This window comes from Chrysemys picta, chromosome 1 (assembly GCF_011386835.1).
Source record: "Chrysemys picta bellii isolate R12L10 chromosome 1, ASM1138683v2, whole genome shotgun sequence".
Taxonomy (NCBI): domain Eukaryota; kingdom Metazoa; phylum Chordata; order Testudines; family Emydidae; genus Chrysemys; species Chrysemys picta.
The window spans coordinates 190,023,562-190,044,718 of NC_088791.1; the positions used below are offsets into that span (position 1 = coordinate 190,023,562).

Sequence of the window (21,157 nt, forward strand, 5' to 3'; positions counted from 1 at the left end):
CGATTTAATTTTTGTGTGTTTTTTTTTTTAAATATTTCATTTAACTATTTTAGTTAAAAAAAAATTAACAAAAACCTGATTTAAAAAAAACCTTGAATCTTTAACTAAATTCAAAAATTCGTATGCTTGTTTTATTAAAATATTATATGTTTGCTGTTAAAAAAAATCCAGAATACATAACATCGTTGTTTTAGATAAATAAAACAATTTAAATGTCTGTCTGGTGATGTTCTCCTCCTAATACAGCATGGCAAGAAAATCCTCCAAATATTAATGATTAACCTGTTGAATTGGAGATACTTCACCTCCCAATGACTTCATAAATATCTGCTTCAATTACTTTTGGTAAATGAAATAACCAAACCATCATTCATTTTCTAATATAACTATAAAACTAATCTGAAAAGTTTTCAAAATAAATCACTTTAAAAACGTATAGTGTGTACCTTCTAAAAATGAAACCTACATCTATCTCTGAGTTGTGAAGAATATGTATTAAGGTTATAACAACCAACAAGAAGGCACTTTTATGTAGAAATCCATGATTAAATCGAGTCTTCCTGACTAGTGATTTAAATCAAATCCACCCTGGCAGCTGTTATACTCTTTATAAAAAAAAAAAAAAACGGGGGGTGGGGGGTGTGCCATGTGCTTTCTCCTGAGCCCTGAATTACCAAAGTGGAACTAACACTTCCATGTCTGTATGCTCAGCTAGCCAAATCCTGGTCCCTGAAGTCAATAGGAATTTTGACACTGCAGTCAATGGGACCAGGATTTGGCCTAAAGAGCACAAGAAGCAAGATTCCAGCTGCCCCCTGTGAATGAACACAAGAAGTGGGAGGGGCTCTGGTACGATCCTTGCCCCTTGCTCATATATGCAGGGGGAGCTAGCCCTGGCCCTGTGGTTTAAAAGGAAGCATGACTGCAATGGATTTGACTTGGATTAAAAACTGGTGCTGTGGGACACTGAAAGCAGATCAAAAGTAAGATTTTACTTGGACTTTTAAAACTGCAAAGCTGTGTCATAGATTACCTTCTGGTGTGGGGAGACATCCTGGTCATTTAGTGTTTACTTACAGAGCTGAATACAATTAAAAAGCCTAATCCTGTAGTTCCTTACTCAGGCAAGATTTCAACAGGCATCAGTAGCAGGTTTGCCTGATTAAGGACTGCAAAATTAGATGGAGCAGACATCACTTTGGGATCATCACATACCATCAATGTGAGAGATGGGTATGCTAACATTATCCACATCTTGTTTAAATAAGTTGACTTGGAGCATACTGGCTTCCTGGACAAGGTCTGCGGCTTTATCCGTGTATGGATAGGGGTTTGTCACCAACTTCATTAAAATCTGCAAACCAAGATAAAAGTCAGTCATAGACCCCCGAACAAGCAAGCTCATTGCAATTCTATACAGAAAATGCTAGTTATAGGAATATTAAGTGAAACAAATGGAAGGGCTTGGGAATTTAACATCCGGAAAAGGTGATCAGGAAAAGAAATGTTTTCTTTTAAAGATTAGATTTTATTGGAATTAGTTAATTTTATCTGGGAGTTTCAAAGGAGCCTAGCAGGTGGGATGCCTAATAACCTTAGCCTCTTTTCTCCTCATACCAGCACTGCTCCGGTAACAATATATCTTATGGGGAGTCAATTCCCCCCAACCCTTTTCATCCACCCCTTCACCAAGGACAACAGATATGAGTTCTGTGTAAAGGATTTAGTCACTGCCTTTCTCAGAATTCATTCACAATCCTTTGAAAAGATTTTCCTCAATAACAGCAAAGTAATTAGCTTCCCATTAATGCTATTCTTGACATTGTTTATCTAACTAATTTGAACAATTACCCTCTCCAAAAACTGAATCACGGCTTCCTTTTTGTCTTCTATTGTATTATCCAAGTGTTCCAGCCACAGTACGAGTTCCTTCCACGTGTACTCAAATACTCCACTGTCATGCAAAACCTAGCCGGAAAAACAGCATGTGAGAGAAAATAAATAGTGTATATTTATAGCTTTTTGTACAGCAGCTTTCATTTTTATTTCTTTTACTACAGACAGAATAGCAGCAAATTGCTGAACACCAACACTGTCCCCCTCTCTAACTTCTGACAAAAGGGACCTGATTCTTACATATACCAAGGTTGCTTTAGACCACCCTAATTCCACAAAAGGGCCCCAAAGTGGATGTAAATATTATTTACTGCCATTTTACATTGCCAAAGCTGTGTAAAGTGGCCTTGATGTAAATGAGAATCAGGCCCCATGTCTTTATTCATGCTGCCCCCTTTGCTGAAAGCAGCCATCTTCTCCAAAACTTTTCCCAACACACACTTTTTTTCTGCCTAGCTTTATACAACTCTCAGATACAACTCTAATTTGTTCTTAGTCTTGCACTTATTTTCTTAGATCCATGCATTTTAAGCCCTGATCCTGCAAACAGCTACACACGCAATTAATATTATGCACACAAGTAATGCAGTTGAACAACATGAAGCTACTCATATATGTAAAGTTATTCATAAGGGCAACTGTCTGCAGGACTAGAGTGTTTGTAACATCGGGGGAAGCAGGGATCTGGCTAAACTACAGCCTGATTGCGATCTCACGCCAGTATGAATCAAAAGTAATTTAGGCCTGGTCTAAACACAGTTTTTGTACCCATTAAACTATTTCAGTTACTGGTGGTTTTTTGTTTGTTTGTTTGTTTTTTACCAAAATTATTAAATCAGTAAAACCCCTGATTTCTGGTAGGGTTTTACCAGACATAGTTTTGTCTGGGGACAATAGTTTTACCATTAAAAAGGTGCCTTATACCGGTATAGGTTATTCCCAGAAATTATGGGTAGCAAGCTATAGGGACGAGGCCCTTTTCACAACTGCATCCACGCTATGGTGATTAGTTGCAAGCCAATATAGTGAAAGCAGTACAAAAACTGTGTAAACAAGTTCTGACTCAACTGAAGTCAAAAAAGTTAAACCAGCATTAAGTGAAATCAAAATCAGACCTTTTGTGTTTAAAACAACAGCACAGGTAATCATGTAATAAATAAACTAACTGAAGTTACTGAAAGAGAGAGGACACTATCATATGAAAACTCAAATAACAAGCTTCTATATAGTTTTATGAGCTTTGTCTTTTGCAAAACATATATTGAAAACAGTTCTCTTTCAGGGCTCAGTTTGTTCAGCTTTCACTGTGTGTGCTACACTGGCAGATACAAAAATAGCATCTCTGATTACACGAATTTGACATGACAGTTCATCAAAAAAAATGATTCACTCTTAAATAATTAACTACTTCTGGCAGATTCTCAAAAAAGAACAGTACTTTCAGCCCTCATGAAAAGAGGCAGGAACAGAATGCAAAATTTGAAAACATACCTGCAATTTATATTCCATTATGTTGAAAAATAAAGCAAAAAAAGACTCATTAACATCTCTCTTTTTTTTTTTTTTAAGAATTTTGAAAAGCCCATTGGAACTGATACAACTGTCCTGACCTCACTGCTTATGTCTCCCTTTCAAAGAAAACAGAACGAACTGAAAGGAGAAAATGAATCAGGCAGCCCAAATCTCTGCTCATCAATCAAATATACTACAAAAAAAAAAAAAAAACCCACGCTATTGCTTTTAAATGTAAATACGTTTAAGCACCAGAGGCTCACACAAGAGGAGCTTACCCACCACCATTAAGGACTGCACATTTACGAAGCAGGCTTTTCCTATGCAGCTGCCAAAAGTAACTGTAACAGAAATTCTACAGGGTCCCAAATTCCAGCTCTGATCCTGAACCCTATAACATCTGTGGGAGTTCTGTCACTGTCTTTAAGCCTCTACAACATTTTGTACTGAATCCTACTGGCCCCAGATATGGTGTTACCATGCAAGCATTAAAATCCAGAGGCCGTTGAACTCAGTGTGAAGACCCTCACTAGCTTCAAAGGGCTTTGGATTGTAACTTACATTTTTTTAATTAAATTAAATTAATGGAGATATCCTATCTCCTAGAACTGGAAGGGACTTTGAAAGGTCATCGAGTCCAGCCCCCTGCCTTCACTAGCAGGACCAAGTACTGATTTTGCCCCAGATCCCTAAGTGGCCCCCTCAAGGATTGAACTCACAACCCTGGGTTTAGCAGGCCAATGCTCAAACCACTGAGCTATCCCTCCCCCCCAAGTCCTTAAAAATTCATCTGTGATCTGGCACCTTGCTTTGCTGACAGTGGCAGCCAATGCTAGTGCCATGAGCAGGAGGAGCACACTAGTGGGTAACAGACTCACGTGCATCTCAGTGGCTGACATGAACTATACAACGGAACTCTTTATGTAATTTCTCTGATAAAAGCAGCTGTTTCCAGCTTTCAAAGTGCAACCTGTGATAAAACCTGATAACAGTAATCACATGCCAGATTTAACTTTTAAAATCCATATCATTTTGGTTTGTGAATGATGTTACAACTGGGTACCCAGGGACAAGCTCCTGGACCTGTGCAGAAGTCACTAGTCACTGGGGCTATGCACAGTCACAACAATCCACCTGCATGGACCTGATTGCAGAATCAGGGCCTAGGAACACCTACGCCAGATTCTTTTAATTTAGGCTCCTAAATCCATATTGAGGCATCTAACTAGAAGTGACCTGATTTTCAGAGGCACCAAACTTCTGCAGCTGCCACTGACTTCAACGGGATTTGTGGGCCTTCAGCACTTCTGAAAATCAGACATCTTCTATTTAAGTGCCAAAATGTAGATTTTTTTTATTTGTTTTTTAAAGGGTAAATAATATTCACTGCTACCCAGAAAAGACTGTGGCCAATGGGACTATTTCACGTGAGCAGAACAGGTTGGCTGTGAGCCAAGGAGTGAATAATTACAGTCAAATTAAATTAGAGACTCTTTAAAATCAAAGTGCTAAAAAAACAACCTTAGCGTGATCAACATCAACACACTGCTGTTGGCACAAACTATATAAATGTGTTTAAGTATCTGAGGCCAAAGAAAAAACTTACCTTGATGATCAGTTGTTTTGTTGACGTTTTCAGTTGTGAATGGTTACTTGTTACAAACATTTTCATCAGTAAATAAAATACTGATCTTTCACCACGAACCTTTTCTGTTTCCGAGACATCCTAAAAGAATAATGGGTTTAAACTTCCCTTGTGTGATATCACTGGACAGGAATAAGTTACTCTGTGGCAGCAGAATAGCAAAAACTGTTTTGCAGGCCAGAGCTTTTTTGGGCTGGCCAAGTGGAAGTAGCGTGATTTGAACGAATTCTGCAATTAGTGGGTGAGCAAGATGAGTATAATAGCCTTTGAGCAATGGAAGGAGTGTGTCTAATAGGAAAACCAACTAACAGAAGGGTCTAAGTAGAACACCACACCCTTTAACTTTCCCTCATCACCAATAATCCTGATGTCATACTAATACTGACTCAAGGGGAAATAAATCCATTTATCCCAGGGCTGAATTTAGCTCCCAAAGAATAGGAAATCAGTGTAAGTCGCTTCTGTTCTGACAGGTGCCGAATTATTACAAATGTGCACTACTTTACTGCTTATTCTACTTTTCAGACCAACCCAATGTGCAAAATACAAAAACCCTTTGCATCACTGTTGAATATGGCCTTCTAACTTTTCCTTTAAGCACTTGCCTAACACTAATAGTGTGCAAAACAGAAAAATTACACTGCTGTTGAAACTGGCAAGAAGTAATTTTTTTTTTTGCCAGTTTCAAAGATCTTTCCTGCTCCCTCTTAAGTCTCTTCCCTGTTCTCTATGGCTGTCTGAATATGATGGAGGATCTGTTATCATGGAGGGTTCCAATCAGGGCAGCCTTGAGTCACTTCTTTCCCCCACTGCCAACTCTCACAAGGCAGGTTCAAATCCTTTCTCCAGCCAGCTGTAGGAGGGTCTCTTCCTATATGTGCCTGGAGTAAATGAGAAGAGAGGGGAGTCTGTGAAAGCCTCCACTCGCATAAGCAAGGAGCCCCCTAGGGTAAGGTTCATCTCCTTGATTTGCAGCCACAATCCTTCCATCCCTCAGTGTCCAGAAGAGTCTCACTCTTGCCTCTGGGAGCAGCAGATTTTAGGATGCCCCTTTTAACCCTTCATAGGAGAGGAGGGAATTTCTATTCCCACTGACAAAGGTCCTAGGCCTTTGTTGAGCCAATGATTCCCGGGCTCTTGCCTAATGGAAACAGACACTGAAATGATAGGACTGGCACTAAAGACGTGCAGCATCAGAGACAAAGACATGAGGGCAACTGGCAAAAGAAACAGATAAACGCATCTGCAATTCTCCTACCTGTACTCTGAACCAGGCAAATTTATTTGCCGGCAGTTCCAGGGCCACTTTCAGTATATGGTGCTGTAGAACAGGAGGGATCTCCTCTCGGAGTCCTTTTTCAGTGACAATACCTGGGGTTGGAAAACAGTTAGTAATAATTAATATTACTTTGCATTTCTAGATCTCAGAATGCTTCACAAACATTCATTATTTAAGCCTCAAAGCACTCTTATGAAGTGAGCAAGCAAGAAATTCATAGATTTTAAGGCCAGGATTAATATCTAGTCTGACCTCCTGAGTAACACAATCCAAACGACCTCACCCAGTTCACACTGTAGGGATCGTTAGGCCCACCCTTGACAACACAGCCCCTTGGGTTATCATGCAGCAACTCCAAACAGTAGTTTTACATAACAAGTGAAAAAGAAAACCCAGGTGCTGTTCAGATTGCAGTGGGAAATTTAGCGAAGACTACAACATGGAATTTGACCTAGGTGTCCGGACTAATACCCATACTGTTACAAAATGTGATATGGCATATTTACTAACCGCAAGTGAACTTTGGGCTTACATCTCACCAAAAGTAGCTTTTTATCATTTATTTGCAACAAGTGGTATTTTTCACCTAAAGCAAAAAACAGATTGAGATGGGATACTTTATTTTCCTGAATTAATCAGAGATCAAATACTTCCCATATAATTCACAAAACTAGTGATGCTACCATTGGTTCATTAAGCACAGAGTGAGAGCTGCCTCATATTTTAACTCCACTCTGGTATGCACTCTATAATCTCATTTTCTATGGGGTGAGCTCAGTGTTCTCTTTTCTTGTATTGTGTAATTTGTATATGGGACAGCACATTAAAAAAAGATAGCAGAACTAACAAAACTCCAAAGTTCCACCAGCAGCAAAACTAAACAATGGGATCAGCTGTTAAACATACAGATTGTTACAGGTCAAAAACAGACTGCCTGTCTTCAGTCCCACTGGCAGACTGCTCAATTCTGTGCAGGAGGATGGGAGATTTGTGACTAATTCTCAATGTACTTTTCTGCCAAAAAATGTGAGGTGCTAAAGTTTTATTCCTTGTGTCACATTATAACTAAACACAATACCAAGGGGTCATTGCCTTATCAAGATACATGTCCCTCCTTTTGTTTTTTGGAAAAATCAATCCATTATGTTGCAAGAAATACTGGGACACACAGGACACATGATTTTGTGAGGCAGCCACAGAATAAACTAACCATGGCAGTGCACTCTGATTGGGACACAAGGGGGATGGGAAGCCCATGCATTAGTCTATTTATTTTAAGACTTTTGGCTCTCCTTTTCTTGACAAACTTTTAATTTATGTAACTCCTACTCTTATATACCTTACAAGGGACTGCACATAGTACAGATAATTATTCTAGCTCTATGGTACAGAAAATGTATATACTTCTCTACTCAGTTTTGCTGCACAAAGAAACACTCCTTGTCTCCTATGTAACAGTTGCCCAAACTCAAACCATCTCATATTACTGTTAATAATTCTCCTATTATGAGCTTCCCTCAGAAGCAACACCATGTAGAATTCCATTCCTCTTCCCTTGGACTGAAGTAAGCATGATTGAAAAAACAGAGCAGTAGAAGAAGAAAGGGTTACTTTTGACACCTTCCAGAAGAGACCACTGCATTGGTAAGTGATTTTTTTAAACCTCTAATCAATTACCCTATCCCTTTAAGAGACTGCAATGTTGTTGCAAATATGAAGAGTTCTAAAATCATTTATTTAGGCTGCGATTGTCATAGGGGCCTGAGGGAGTTAGGCGCCCATATCCCATTGAAAGTCACTGGGAATTAATAGACAGCAGGTTTAAAACAAACAAAAGGAAGTTTTTCTTCACACAATGCACAGTAAAACTGTGGAACTCTTTGCCAGAGGATGTTGCCGAGACTATAACAGGGTTCAAAAGAGAACTAGATATATTCATGGAGGAAGGTCCATCAATGGCTATTAGCCAGGGTGGGCAAGGATGGTGTCCCTAGCCTGTTTGCCTGAATCTGGGAATGGGCGGCAGGGAGTGGATCACTTTATGATTACCAGTTCTGTTCATTCCCTCTGGGGCACCTAGCATTGGCCACTGTCTGAAGACAGGATACTGGGCTACATGGACCTTTGGTCTGACCCAGTATGGCCTTCTAATGTTATCTTCTTATGAGTTAGGCACCTAGAAATTCCAGATTTTTGCAAGTAAATTTCTGTAAACAACATCAAGAAGTAGATTAGAAAATTATTTTTAAAATTTAAAAATAGGAGTGGATGTGACAAAACAGATACAGAATTTAAGAAAAAAATGTCTTTTTCCTGTTGTGACACTGGCAGACCAGGTGCCAGCTGTTGCCAAGTCTGAAGGCATCAGCTGAGCACTGACAAATTCGTATTTGGAAACCAGACCTATATATTAGTATTGTTCAAGGTGTTAGACTTGTAAAAATCTATTTAGATTCTGTAAAATGCTTGTAAGTTGCTCCATGCATTGATCTTACTTCTAATGTCTGTATCCCATGCTGTAAGGTAATATGAAAGTTTTGTTTTATAATTTTAAAAATGCCTGCTATGAGCTTGTGAGCCTCAGCAGGAAGAGGGGTTCCCCCACCCACCAAGAAGGATTATCCAGGCCATCGTAGGACAGAAACTTTATGGATTGCCCCATCCACCCAGGAAGAAGTTACGTGCAGGAGCTCTTGTCCCATCAGTTTGAACTCTGGTGGATGGACATAGAAAGATGCTCTCAAGAAGAAATAGTTATCTCTTTGCTGTTTAGACTCTTACAAGGGCTGGAGCTAAGAAACAAGAGCAGAGATTCCCCAGAGTCAACCTAGGTTAGCCCTAAAAGACATTAAATGGACAGATTACTACATCTCTGTCACCTTTTGGAACCACAGACTGTAACTCATTTGTGCTTATAAGTTGCCTGCTTTAACATATAAATAAACCCTCTCATTTTTTTTCCTAGGTAATAAATCCTTAATTAGTTTATTACAGGATTGGCTACCAGTATTGTTTTTGGTGTTAGATCTAAGGTACAAACTGATCTGGGGTAAGTGACTGGTCTCCTGAGACTGGGAGCAACCTGAATATTTCTGATTTTTTATGTTAGTGACCATCCATCACTAAGTCCAGTTTGCCTGGGTGGCAAGACAGACTGGAGTGCCCAAGGGGACTGCCCGTGACTCCATGGTAACACTCTTACAGTGATCCAGGAGTTCACATTTGTTACTAGGTTGGGAAAATCTAATTATAGAACATGGCACCAGCTTGCCCTGCTTTTCTGACAGACTGCTCGGAGACTGGCACTTACAACCGTGAACCACTCCAGACAGCAACGCCCCGTAACCCTTAATATTTATAGTTTTAAAGCTAAATCCTGGGGGCAGCGATCTTGTCATTTTACATTTGTTTGTGAAGTGCTATCCCCTGCACAAACAGCAAAATGAAATGGTGATGTAATCGAGAGTCTAATAAATTTGTTAGTCTCTAAGGTGCCACAAGTACTCCTGTTCTTCTTAAAACAGGTTACTCTTTTGAGGACACTTCTGTTCCTCTTACTAAGTAGAAAAGTAATCAACCTCTCCTGCTAGAGCAGGGGTTCTCAGACTTTTGTACTGGTGACCCCTTTCACACTGCAAGCCTCTGAGTGCGACCCCCCCTTATACACTAAAAACACCTTTTAATATATTTAACACCATTATAAATGCTGGAGGCAAAGCGGGGTTTGGGGTGGAGGGTGACAGCCTGCGACCCCCCCCATGTAATAACCTCGTGACCCCCTGAGGGGTCCCGACCCCCAATTTGAGGACCCCTGTCCTAGAGGCTTTTAATGCTTTCATTAGCCAGCTGAAGAACATTTAAATACCCTTAACATACCTTTTAGCAGTTTGCTGAAATCAAAGTTGCTCTGAGCTACCACATGGGGAACAACCTTCTGACAAAGGCATATGACCTGAAGTAACACAGCTTTCAGAAGAGTGGTCTCTGCATCATCTGAGCCTGAACACAGATAGAATGAATATATTTAGAATTAGTTCATTTTTCCTTCAGACAAAGGAAACCAACAATCTCGCAATGTTTTAACACAGTGATACTCTCAAGCCGCAAATGGTTCTTTAGTGTCTCTCCTGTTTGCAGCACACGCTATTAAAACACTGTAGGATTTATTTAGTAACCAGTCAGGAGGTTTTCACTATGTTATCAACCAATTAAGTTATCAACTTGCACTAATTTATTAACTTATTTGCTGTGAGAATAATATATTTTATTATAGTATATTTCAATATACACACACTAAATATTTCCCTCGTCATTAACACTACTATGGCTTTTTTGAGTAATTTTGATTGCTAATTTGGCTCCTGAACCACAGTGGTCTGACTATCACTGCTCTAACCCACATTTGTATTATTATTTGTATTATCAGTAACATCCACTACGAGCTAGGCTCTGTCCAGCTGACTAATAAAAAGAAGTAGAATTGGATACACACCCCTTTTTCTGTATTAATATTTATACTTTTAAATCTGGATTATTTGATCAAATTCTTACATGGGGACCTGTCGTTTTTAAATTTGCCTGTATAGTGCCCCCCACATCTGAAGATACAATCTCTTCCCTTAAAAAGCATACCATCTATAGCATCCATCAATCTCTAAAGCAGGGGTCGGCAACGTTTGGCATGCGGCTCGCCAGGGTAAGCACCCTGGCGGGCCGAGCCAGTTTTATTTACCTGCTGACGCGGCAGGTTCGGCCGATTGCGGCCCCCACTGGCCGCAGTTCGCTGACCCGGGCCAATGGGGGCGGCGGGAAGCCGCGGCCAGCACATCGCTCACCCGCGCCGCTTCCCGCCACCCCCATTGGCCCAGGACGGCGAACCGCGGCCAGCGGGGGCTGCGAACGGCCGAACCTGCCGCATCAGCAGGTAAATAAAACTGGCCCGGCCCGCCAGGGTGCTTACCCTGGCGAGCCGCGTGCCAAACGTTGCCGACCCCTGCTCTAAAGTAAATGATAGATAGAAAGAAATAGGAAAGTGAAGCAGGGCTTTGGAGCAGAGCCCAGAGCTGGAGCGCGGAGCAGCTCCGGAGCAGTGGAGCTGCAAGTTTTTGCCTGGAGCTAGAGCAGAGCCGGAGCACAGCTCCAAAGCCCTGAAGTGAAGAATATAGCTAACCAATATCATTGCTTTTTTATCATTGACATTGGGTACATTGGTGTTGGATATACAGTATATACTGGAAATGTATCACTATTTATTTCAGCTAAGGTTTCTCTCTCCCCTGCTGTTGTTTTTTAAATAATAATCTCCAAATGTGAAGCCTTAGAATGAGGAGATCATTTAATGACTGTAAGATGTGCAGCAGGTACAACAGAAACATCCTCATTCATGTACAGCAGCCATCCACTTATAAGCAAAAGGCATTTCAGCAGCCTAAAATATTTTTCTGGTTTATTGACAGCTGAATTGATGTGAGGCTGCATAAAGGCAAATTGTTGTACAGCTGCTAGTGGAAGTAAATAAATACAGTGTAAAAATAGCTGAACAATTCTTTACAACATTTTTTTTCCTGTTGGCCAGCGTTTCCCAAAATGTGGAACATCCCCTCACCCCCCGCCCCCACAACTAGATGGGAAGATGAGAACAGACCTCTCTACTGTTATCCACACTCTCAGCTTACAGTTTTTAAAAAATGAAATCTCTCACTGTAATGGCTGCAAAGAAAACCTTGAAAATGTGACCTGCAAGTAACTGATGCAGCAGAGCCTGTCTGCGTCTGCAGAGAGCCTGAAACAACTGCTTTTTAGGTGGAAACTCCCATTTGTTATGATAGGTGCTAAAGTATCATCACTGGCCTCTGATTTAAGTGTCAATATTAACAACTGTTTTGCTGCTCACAAAACTCCTATGAAAGGAGAGGAAGTTTCATATTGCGAAGAGCTACACAAGCGTTTCTCTCAGCATGGGACATGCCACCCTGGGAGAGCACAAAGTAAGAGTGGGTGCACAGAAGACATATCAATTAAGACATGTAGGCCATTAGCAATAATTGGCTAAGCTGCAGGGGGCATGACTGGTTTGATTTTCTGTAGAGCAGTGGTTCTCAAAGCCGGTCCGACGCTTGTTCAGGGAAAGCCCCTGCCGGACCAGGCTGGTTTGTTTACCTGCCGCGTCCGCAGGTTCGGCTGATTGCAACTCCCACTGGCCGCGGTTCGCCACTCTAGGCCAATGGGGGCTGCAAGAAGCGGCGCGGGACAAGGAATGTGCTGGCCGCCGCTTCACACAGCCCCCATTGACCTGGAGCGGCGAATCGTGGCTAGTGGGAGCCACAATTGGCCGAACCTGTGGACGCAGCAGGTAAACAAACCGGCCCAGCCCGGCAGGGGCTTTCCCTGAACAAGTGGCGGACCGGTTTTGAGAACCACTGCTGTAGAGGGACTCAGTTTTAAAAAAAAAAGGTCCTTGCCAAAGGACCAAACTGACTGAATACCAAATACCAAGGATAAAATCCAGGCTCCAATGAAATGGTGGCAAAACTTCCATTGATTTCAATGGGGCTAGGATTTCATCACAACTGTTTATATACATATAGGATGTTATGCCTACAAATATTTTCCTACCGTGCTGTTCATTGGTTTCTGTGATCTCAGTCATTTCCTCCTCAGTGGAAATGGTGTCTTCCCTTCTCTCCCCATCATGTTGTTCTCTCTCTTGTTTTAGAAGTGACTGCCAGACCGCCACTATGCTGTTCATGTCAGGTAAAAGCTAAAGACAAAATATATACGCGAGAAAAAAAAATCAACAGCTCTTCAGTGCTGCACAATGCTGTAATGATGCAAATATTCCTAACACACTGACGAGGAGAATTGCTTACACTATGCAATTTGAATACAGACTGAAATCAGATTTTTATTTTCAGCTCTGCAGAGAATAAACACACGAAAGAAGAACACCGTATTAAAAACAGATATGAAAAGTTACCAAGTGCTTAGAATTTTTTGGCTGTCTGGATTTCAATGTAATAAACATTTTCAAACCAAGGACCAGTTTCTGCTATAGATTACCGGAGTGTAAATCTGGATGAACTCCATTGACTGCAATTTACTTAAAGTGAGAGTAGAATTTGGCCCCAAATTATTAAAAAGCTGCTCTTAATTTTAATAGTTTTTCTCAATACTAGCACACCAGCTGCCAATGTTATGAATTCATCTTAGAACAGAATTTTATTGGCACTTCCACTGACCAGATTTATTAGCTACCATTCTGTACTACAGTACTGGTTATTAACACTTAATAAAAATGTCTATAAAATACCTAGAAACTTTTATGTGCTTGGACCCCAGGATACAATAAATCAGGGGCAGAGTGCACTGGAGCAGTTATCTGCTGCACACCTGTAATTCTAGGCTCTTGCTGTTTTTTAATATCTTCTCTTGTGTACCTTGCTAAGGGCTTCTCTGTACAGTTGGACAAATTCCTGCATCATCAGTGGAGTGTAGATTTCTGACTTTTGCCATATTTCCTCATTCAGACAGTGCTCAATATTTTTCAGGGCTCTTCTCAAAATAGTTGATATAAGGGACAAGATGGTGTGTTTCACTGTTTTGCTGGGTAACTAAAAGAAAGAAAAGCTGAATTAACAATAAAGTTACAGTGCTTCTTCCCTATCCATTGTATTCAAACTACTTATTTTGGAGTATTTGTTGAAACTTGTAAACAAGATAATTGTTTTTTAAAACTGGGTTGTTAGGTGGGTTCTTTTACTGCATGCATTCTCACTGCATGTGGTAGAAGAAAAAAAACCAGCCCTTACAGACAGTGAGCAGTTGCACAGCTGTGGCTTACAAGAAGTTAATGAAAGCAACAATCAGTGGGACTTAAATACATGTTTAAGTGCTTTCTTGAATTGGGGTCACAATTTGGAGCATTCGGCATAAAATCTGATAATTAATTGATTTTAAAAGTTACTTGGATGATCACCTCACACTCTTAACCCTAAGGAGGTTGTTTGGGAAAAGCCACATTGAGACAATAAAATGCTCTTACAGTTAATCCTTGGGTGAACATAGTTTTATTGCACACCACAGGAACTGTTGTTACCATCACCATAGAAAGCAATCTAGGGAGTGGAATAAACTCTGCAGTTTTAAAGGAGTTGGAAATCTCTGGTTGAGCCTCATAGATCTGAAATAAAAATAATAGAGTTTAACCAAGACTGATGTAATCATGTGGATTTGCAGCCAATTCTACAGAATACATTACAAACACGATATTATTTGTCAAAGGTTACTAACAACTGTACTAAATGTCAGGTTTCACACAAAGAGAAGGGCACTCGAAAGTTAACCACAGAGCATACATACTTAAAACATAGTTATTCTAAAATGATGATTACTAATGAGTAGTAGTATATCCTGCAGAGCATACATCAACTTTATGTTCAGTTACACAGGAAACCTGCAGAAAATTTGCCTATTATCCTTGGATGCCCTGCTCTGTTTAACAGATGGCACTGTATACACCACTCAGCTATTTTAAGATTAAAAAAAGGCAGAGGAGTATACAGCAAGGACAAAAGGATTCTCTAGCCATTTGTTTTTGTGTCTTGAAAACCAAAATCCTCACTGGGATTTTTCTCACAGACTGTAATGCCAACTCCTTCTTTCCCAATTTAGCTAAATGTTTATACCTCTTTCTACTCCCAGAATGGCCTTTTACCAAATGACCTTCTCACTCACTTTACATCTACACTTCTCCAAGCTGCCATGGCTCCAAGCCACAGCTCATTTTACTCAGCGTTCACAGAAAACAGGATGCAACTTTTTTCTTTACCATCTTCAACATTTATTTTACAACATCCTGCCTCTTCTTTCCTAACATAACATCAATTACTAAAGGTATTTCAGAACCCTTATGTCCTTCCTGTTTAGGTCATTTAAACCACAACAGTTTACCTTCTTTGTAGCTGGGCCTTTGGATCTCATTTGATTTTTAAAATAAATAATTTATTTAAAGTAAGTGCCTTGCTGCCTTTTTGGTGAGGGAACATCACTAAACAGCATGTGTGCACAGCTGGGAACACACTACATCTTCATCCACTAGAGCCGCAGCTTAGGCACATTCTCCTCTGACACCAAACTACTGATTCTTTCAATTAAGAGGTCAGATCCTCAGCTGGTGCAAATCAGTTTAGCTCTACAGAAGTCAACAGAGCATCCTCAATTTACACCAGTTCAGGCCAAGATCTTCAATTTGAAGTCACACACACAAAATTATTTCCACAATATAACTGGATTGGGACCATGTATTGCATGGCATCCCAAGAGTGGTTAATTTTGCACCGTACTAACAGTACTTAGAATGTGCTGGAATACCCAGCTGTAACAGGTGGAGTTAAGAGCAAATTGTCCAATATAGCATTGAATTTCCTTGTCTATGAGTGTTTGAATTTTCTGTCATTTGTATTACACAATCATACAAAATAATAGTACTTGTTTAAACAAAAAATGTTTTTTAAAAAAAAAAATAAAAAGCCTCAAAACTGGGCTTTTCCATATACAGAAAGCACATATTTTTCATCTCTCTCTTACCTTTTTTAGCAATTTGATATTGTCTAACCAGGTTGACTTCAGTCTGGGAATGAAGGAATATTGGGTTTCCTTAAAGTATTTATTCAGTAAATCTGGGCACACTTTAAGAATATTCACCATAAGATCAGCAACCATCTCATCCTCTGTTGCAGTTTTTAAATTCAGCAGAAAGCGCAGAAGCACCAAATTTCCTCCTCTGTAAAGACAAAATTGGGGGGGCGAGGGGGAGAGTCACAATTTTAATATTTTAAGCACTCCACTAGTTCAGTAACTCCAGTATTAATAATGTTATCATGCAAGAGGTCAAATTCTGCTCTACTCTCATTTTTGCTGGTGTAAATCCAAAGTGACTCCTCTGACATGAATAGAGTCACCCTGGATTTATATTGGGTAACTAAGAATAGACTATAGCTAAAGGTCTCTTACATGATGTACTGTAGCTAAAACAGAGCCCTCATCAACACAGTATCACTGAGATATTCCAAAAAATATTCTAACCAAATATCACAAACTTAAAAACATAGAATTATAGCATTATATTAAACTGGAAAATATTTTTCTGTAGCCCCCCCTTATTAAGATCAGTCATGGCATTGCAGATGGCTTCTTCTAAACGACCCTGAGCAAAGTGAGAATGTTGCAAATGCCAAGGGAACAGCTCTTCAAATTTACCCCAAAGCAAGAAAACAATTTGCGTGAATATGAGTTATAAATGGACTTCAGCCAAATGGTTTGTCTAGCAATGAAGCACAACATCACTGTACCCACCTCCCTCCATGGAAACATAAAAGTTTAGATTATTTTCCCTGTTGGTCATAAACTGGGTGCATAAGTATTTTATCCAGTAAGCCAACAGTGACTGTGAAACAAATGAAAAAGCTGGTCAGGTGTTATGAACCAAATTCTAGTGCCACTGAAGTTAATAGCAAAACTCACATTAACTTTAGGGGGACAAGGATATGTATTTGTAGTTCCATAAGCCAGTAAATTAAAACAGACACTTCGGCGTGGCAAGGTCAACATTAGCAATTTCATCTTTGTTACTTTATGCTAACATAAATGATTTGAGGTCTGGGAAAACCACCATACAATGAAAGACTTAAGGTACTTAATCTATTTAGCTTCTCAAATACCTGATGGTTAAGAGGCAACTTAATCACAGTCTATAAGAACCTGTGCAGACAAAAGCTACCTGATCCGAGAGGGATCCCTAATTTAGCAGACAAAAGTATGAGATCCAATGGCTGGAAACTGAAGCTTAAAAAATTCAAACTGAAAACATTTTTAAACAGGGAGGGTAATTCTTGGAACAGATGCCTAAGGGATGTGGTTGATTATCCATTACTTGAAATCTTTTAATTGAAATTGGATGTCTTTCTAAAACATACGCCTTAGTTCCACACAGTTATTGAGCTCAATCCAGGAATTACTGAGTGAAATTCTATGGCCCGTGTATGCATGTGGTCAGACTAGATGACTAGAATGGTACCCTTCTTTCCTTAAAAATCTATGAAATACAGACTGGAAACCCAATGGCCCCTTCCTCCCCCCGAAAATGAATATAGACAAAAAAGCCCTGGTAATTCACCTGCCAGACGTGCCAAGGCTTCGATCATAGAAATTAATGCCATGTTTCAGAGAACAACACAGGTCCATTAAGAAGTTATGAACCAGTTCTCTTACCATGACCTTTCCTGCCTCTTCAGGATCTTGAATAATCTACAGTGTACAAGAGAATTGTGAAAAACAAACATTTTAATTGTTAGTTTAATGAAAGAAAAATGTACAACAAATTCACTTTTATCTGTATTTTATACAGCTTGATTTATACACAGACAACTCCTACTTCACTCACTTTAGTTTTTGGTTAAGTTAACAAGGCAAGTTTTAACCTGTGTATTAAACACATTCAATAATATAGGATTCCTTCTATTCATAGGACTCAAATTGCATACCTTGGGAGTGTTTTTATTAATTACAGGGCATTGCCACCTAGGGCTTTCTGGCAAGAAATAAGGACAGTAAAAAGAACCATGCCAGATGAACAAAGTGAAAAATGAAGCTAAATAGAGATGTAAGTATGTCACTTTTATAAAGGGATTATGGCCAAACAATGTGCTGGCACCATAAAAATTAAGATTTAAAAATTAATTTGAAATGTCTACTTTCAGCCTTACTACTAAAAATCAGTGCAAGAAAGCTGTCATAGAAATCACAGATGCTATCAACATGAAGCATACAAAACAAATAACATGTTCCTTGGGCCAATTTTGGGTCAAGATGTTGGCCACACCGAGAACAATTTTAATACAGTACATGAAAGATGTCCTGCACATGCTAACTCTTCAGGGATGAAAAAGCATGAATACCATTACAGATACAGCACAAAAATGAGAGGAGAGAACAGACCAGCAATATTTATCAGGTCAATGTCTGGTTACTTTAACTCTTTAGATATGGCAGAGTTTAAGACTTCTGCAAATGCAAAATTCATTGGCAAGTTATTGTTGGGAAATCACAAAACCTACTGACAAAGCAGCAGTTTGATCCACACTGCAACAGTGTGAATAATTCACAGCTCAAACTTATGTAGAGTCATATGTGTGCATGGCTCTGTATTAAACACTTAATGGAAACAGGTCCTTGCCAGGAGTTTACGGGCTTCTTATAACCTGAACTGCATATACTGTAGGTACCAGGATACGAGCTGACAAAGAGACAGCCCATTAATGGTAGAAGTTTTCATGGAGAGAGTTGGTCTTTTAAATCTATCTATGGATACTGATATAAAGGTCTGATACAAAGCCCATTAAAAGCAATGGGAGTCTTTCATTCCATTCCATAAGCTTTGCATAAGGTCCTAAGACAATTTAGATACACCACATCTCAGATATTTCCATTACACAAAAGTGGAACTAAAAGATAACAACCCGTGTAATTCTTGTTATGTAAAGTAAAAACAAAGTGACTTACGCAGCAGCAATGCAGTGCTAGCAGGTACTAGGTTTCAGAAAAATGACTCTTAACTCATTAAAGACAGTTTTATACAAGCGTAACGTCATTTGCTGGTGGAAGCAAGAGCAGAATCAGCCCCAGAGATGAGGCTGCTCTTTATTCTGGGGCATTATTTCAGAGTCAGCCCAGTCTGATGTATGGAAACTGGGTACATGGAAAGGATATTGAGAGAGGCACTGCACAGTCTAGTCTTTGCTCTCTCCTACTCCGTCTTGCCCTAATGCAGGAGCAAATTCTTCCTGGCAGTCAAGCAGAGAAGAATGCTGAAGTATCAGCATGCCCCAAAAGCAGCACTTCTGCTCTGGAGCTCCAGAAATTGGGGGACAGAAAAGAGAGCGCCCCAAAGCGACATGAAGGTAGAGGTCCCTCCACACCCTTCAGGCAATCAGAAAAAAGGGGCAGCCCTACTGCCACTCATCCTAGGACTGAAGCACTAGTAGTCTCCGGCCCAGGCAAGTCGTTTGTTGGTTTCTTTAAAGCAGCATATGGCATGGCTCTCCTCTCTTCTTGGGATCATAAATAGAGATAGCCCTAGCCCCACCTGTCTATTCCTCCTGTTTGTAGGCTGCACAGATTCAAGCAAGGAGAGTGAGGAAAGAGGCACGGGATAGGGAATTAGGAGAAACATCTTACGAAAGAAATTACCAGACCTTGACATCCTCAGTGCTGACATCGGTAATCCCATTCCAACGGTAAAGAGAAGCAATGTGACTTAACACTTCCACAGTAAAAAAACGCACCTTCTGCGTCTTACTGATACTCTTATTTTGAACCACCTGAAAACAATAAAAAGAAAGTATTTTGTGTATTGAAAATTACAATGAAATGGAAAATAATAGTCTCCATCACACCTTGCACTGGTATTGCTTTTGCGCAGCTCCCTCTCCTCTACTAGAACAGAAGCGTTTCCCCTTTTCTCCTTGGCTTGGGGAAGCAGCCCTCACCCACCACTCCCCTTCCTTCTTGGCTAGTGTACTGCGAGCAGCCTCTCCTGTTTCAATCTACTTTAAGCACTGAGCATATTAAGTGTTTGCAGGACTAGAGCCACAGTTTGGACTAAGGAGCTTCCAGCACCTTTGGAATGCCAAAACCCCATTAGCTCCAGACAAGGAACTGGAAAGCTATTAGAAAAACTGGCAGAGCTTCCTAGCTGTAGAATCTGAAGAGGAGGGAGTGTTAGCTACACAGAGTTTGTGTATGTTGAAGGCTCTACTCTCAATACAGGAGCTGACAAAATCCATTGGGGGAAGCTGGCAAGAGTTGTTACCAGAGTAATCCAATGAATGCACCAAGCAGATGTTAGCAATGGCAACTGGTTTGCTCCAGGCTAAGAGTTAAGTTTTGCAGAATCAGAATCTTCTGCAGCTCTACAGGACCTGAGCTTCAATCAGACCTTCAGGGGACACATCTGACTTTTGGAGAACCAAGAGTTTTGGTTAAGCAAGATTTGGATAGCTGAGGCTTGTTTGTAGCTGCAGTTCAAGGAATTTACAAGCTCTATGGGAAAAATCTGAGGTGCATATAAATTTCACACGACAAACAGTTCCAGATGCCTCCTCCCCATTTCCCTACTGCAAAAATAACCATAAAAAAACAAAACCTTGCAGCAAAAGTAAATGTAAAAAATTACTGTGAATATAGCATTAACCCTGTAACATCCAGCAAGGAAATTCCAAAAATTAATGTTTTTTCCCATAATGTTTTCTCGGCTTCATTTTTTTATTCCTGTTTTCCTTGTTAAATTTTAAACCTTGTGTATTATGTTATTAACTCAACCATGATACATACCAGAATAAGATATGCCACACAGACAAGCTAACAATGCAGGAGAAAAATTCATTTCTGGAACTCCGTGATTTCTAAGGTCCTGATTTTGCAGTCACGATGCTAGCTTTTTTAAAGTTTAATGTAATGTAAACAAAAGCACAGTTTTCATTTATATTGTCAGTTACCCTTTCCTGTTAGGTTTCTTCCATATGGAAAAGGGACAGAAGGGGCAACAGAGCTCAAAATGTGGAAACTGCTGATACACAAGGGGATATGGCCAAAGCAACTGAAGACAACTGATTCTACAGCAATTCTCAATGACTTCTGTTCTCAAGCTTCCATAGCAGCCTTGATGTAACTTAAATCTGCTTTCCCCACCCCATGAGAGAACCAGGCAACATGACATCCCATCACAGAACCAACTTCTCCCTTCTCTTTCAATGGGTTTACGTGGCACA

General features: G+C 40.0%; 1 protein-coding gene across 4 annotated transcripts in view; it reads right to left on the minus strand.

Moving 5' to 3' along the window:
- URB1 (URB1 ribosome biogenesis homolog) overlaps nucleotides 1–21,157 on the minus strand; it is a 92,440-nt gene that overhangs the window by 42,486 nt on the left and 28,797 nt on the right. For 3 of the 4 annotated variants that reach the window (XM_024102762.3, XM_042855755.2, XM_005283941.4), the window contains exons 7-17: nucleotides 19,583–19,708; nucleotides 17,506–17,636; nucleotides 15,918–16,113; nucleotides 14,374–14,511; nucleotides 13,769–13,942; nucleotides 12,948–13,092; nucleotides 10,209–10,331; nucleotides 6,312–6,424; nucleotides 5,015–5,134; nucleotides 1,852–1,968; nucleotides 1,216–1,354 (exon numbers count right to left, since the gene is read on the minus strand). In XM_024102762.3, the coding sequence (XP_023958530.2) occupies nucleotides 1,216–1,354; nucleotides 1,852–1,968; nucleotides 5,015–5,134; nucleotides 6,312–6,424; nucleotides 10,209–10,331; nucleotides 12,948–13,092; nucleotides 13,769–13,942; nucleotides 14,374–14,511; nucleotides 15,918–16,113; nucleotides 17,506–17,636; nucleotides 19,583–19,708 (1,522 nt within the window). The remainder of the gene's footprint in view (nucleotides 1–1,215; nucleotides 1,355–1,851; nucleotides 1,969–5,014; nucleotides 5,135–6,311; nucleotides 6,425–10,208; nucleotides 10,332–12,947; nucleotides 13,093–13,768; nucleotides 13,943–14,373; nucleotides 14,512–15,917; nucleotides 16,114–17,505; nucleotides 17,637–19,582; nucleotides 19,709–21,157) is intronic. The other variant, XM_042855754.2, reaches the window with a different exon arrangement.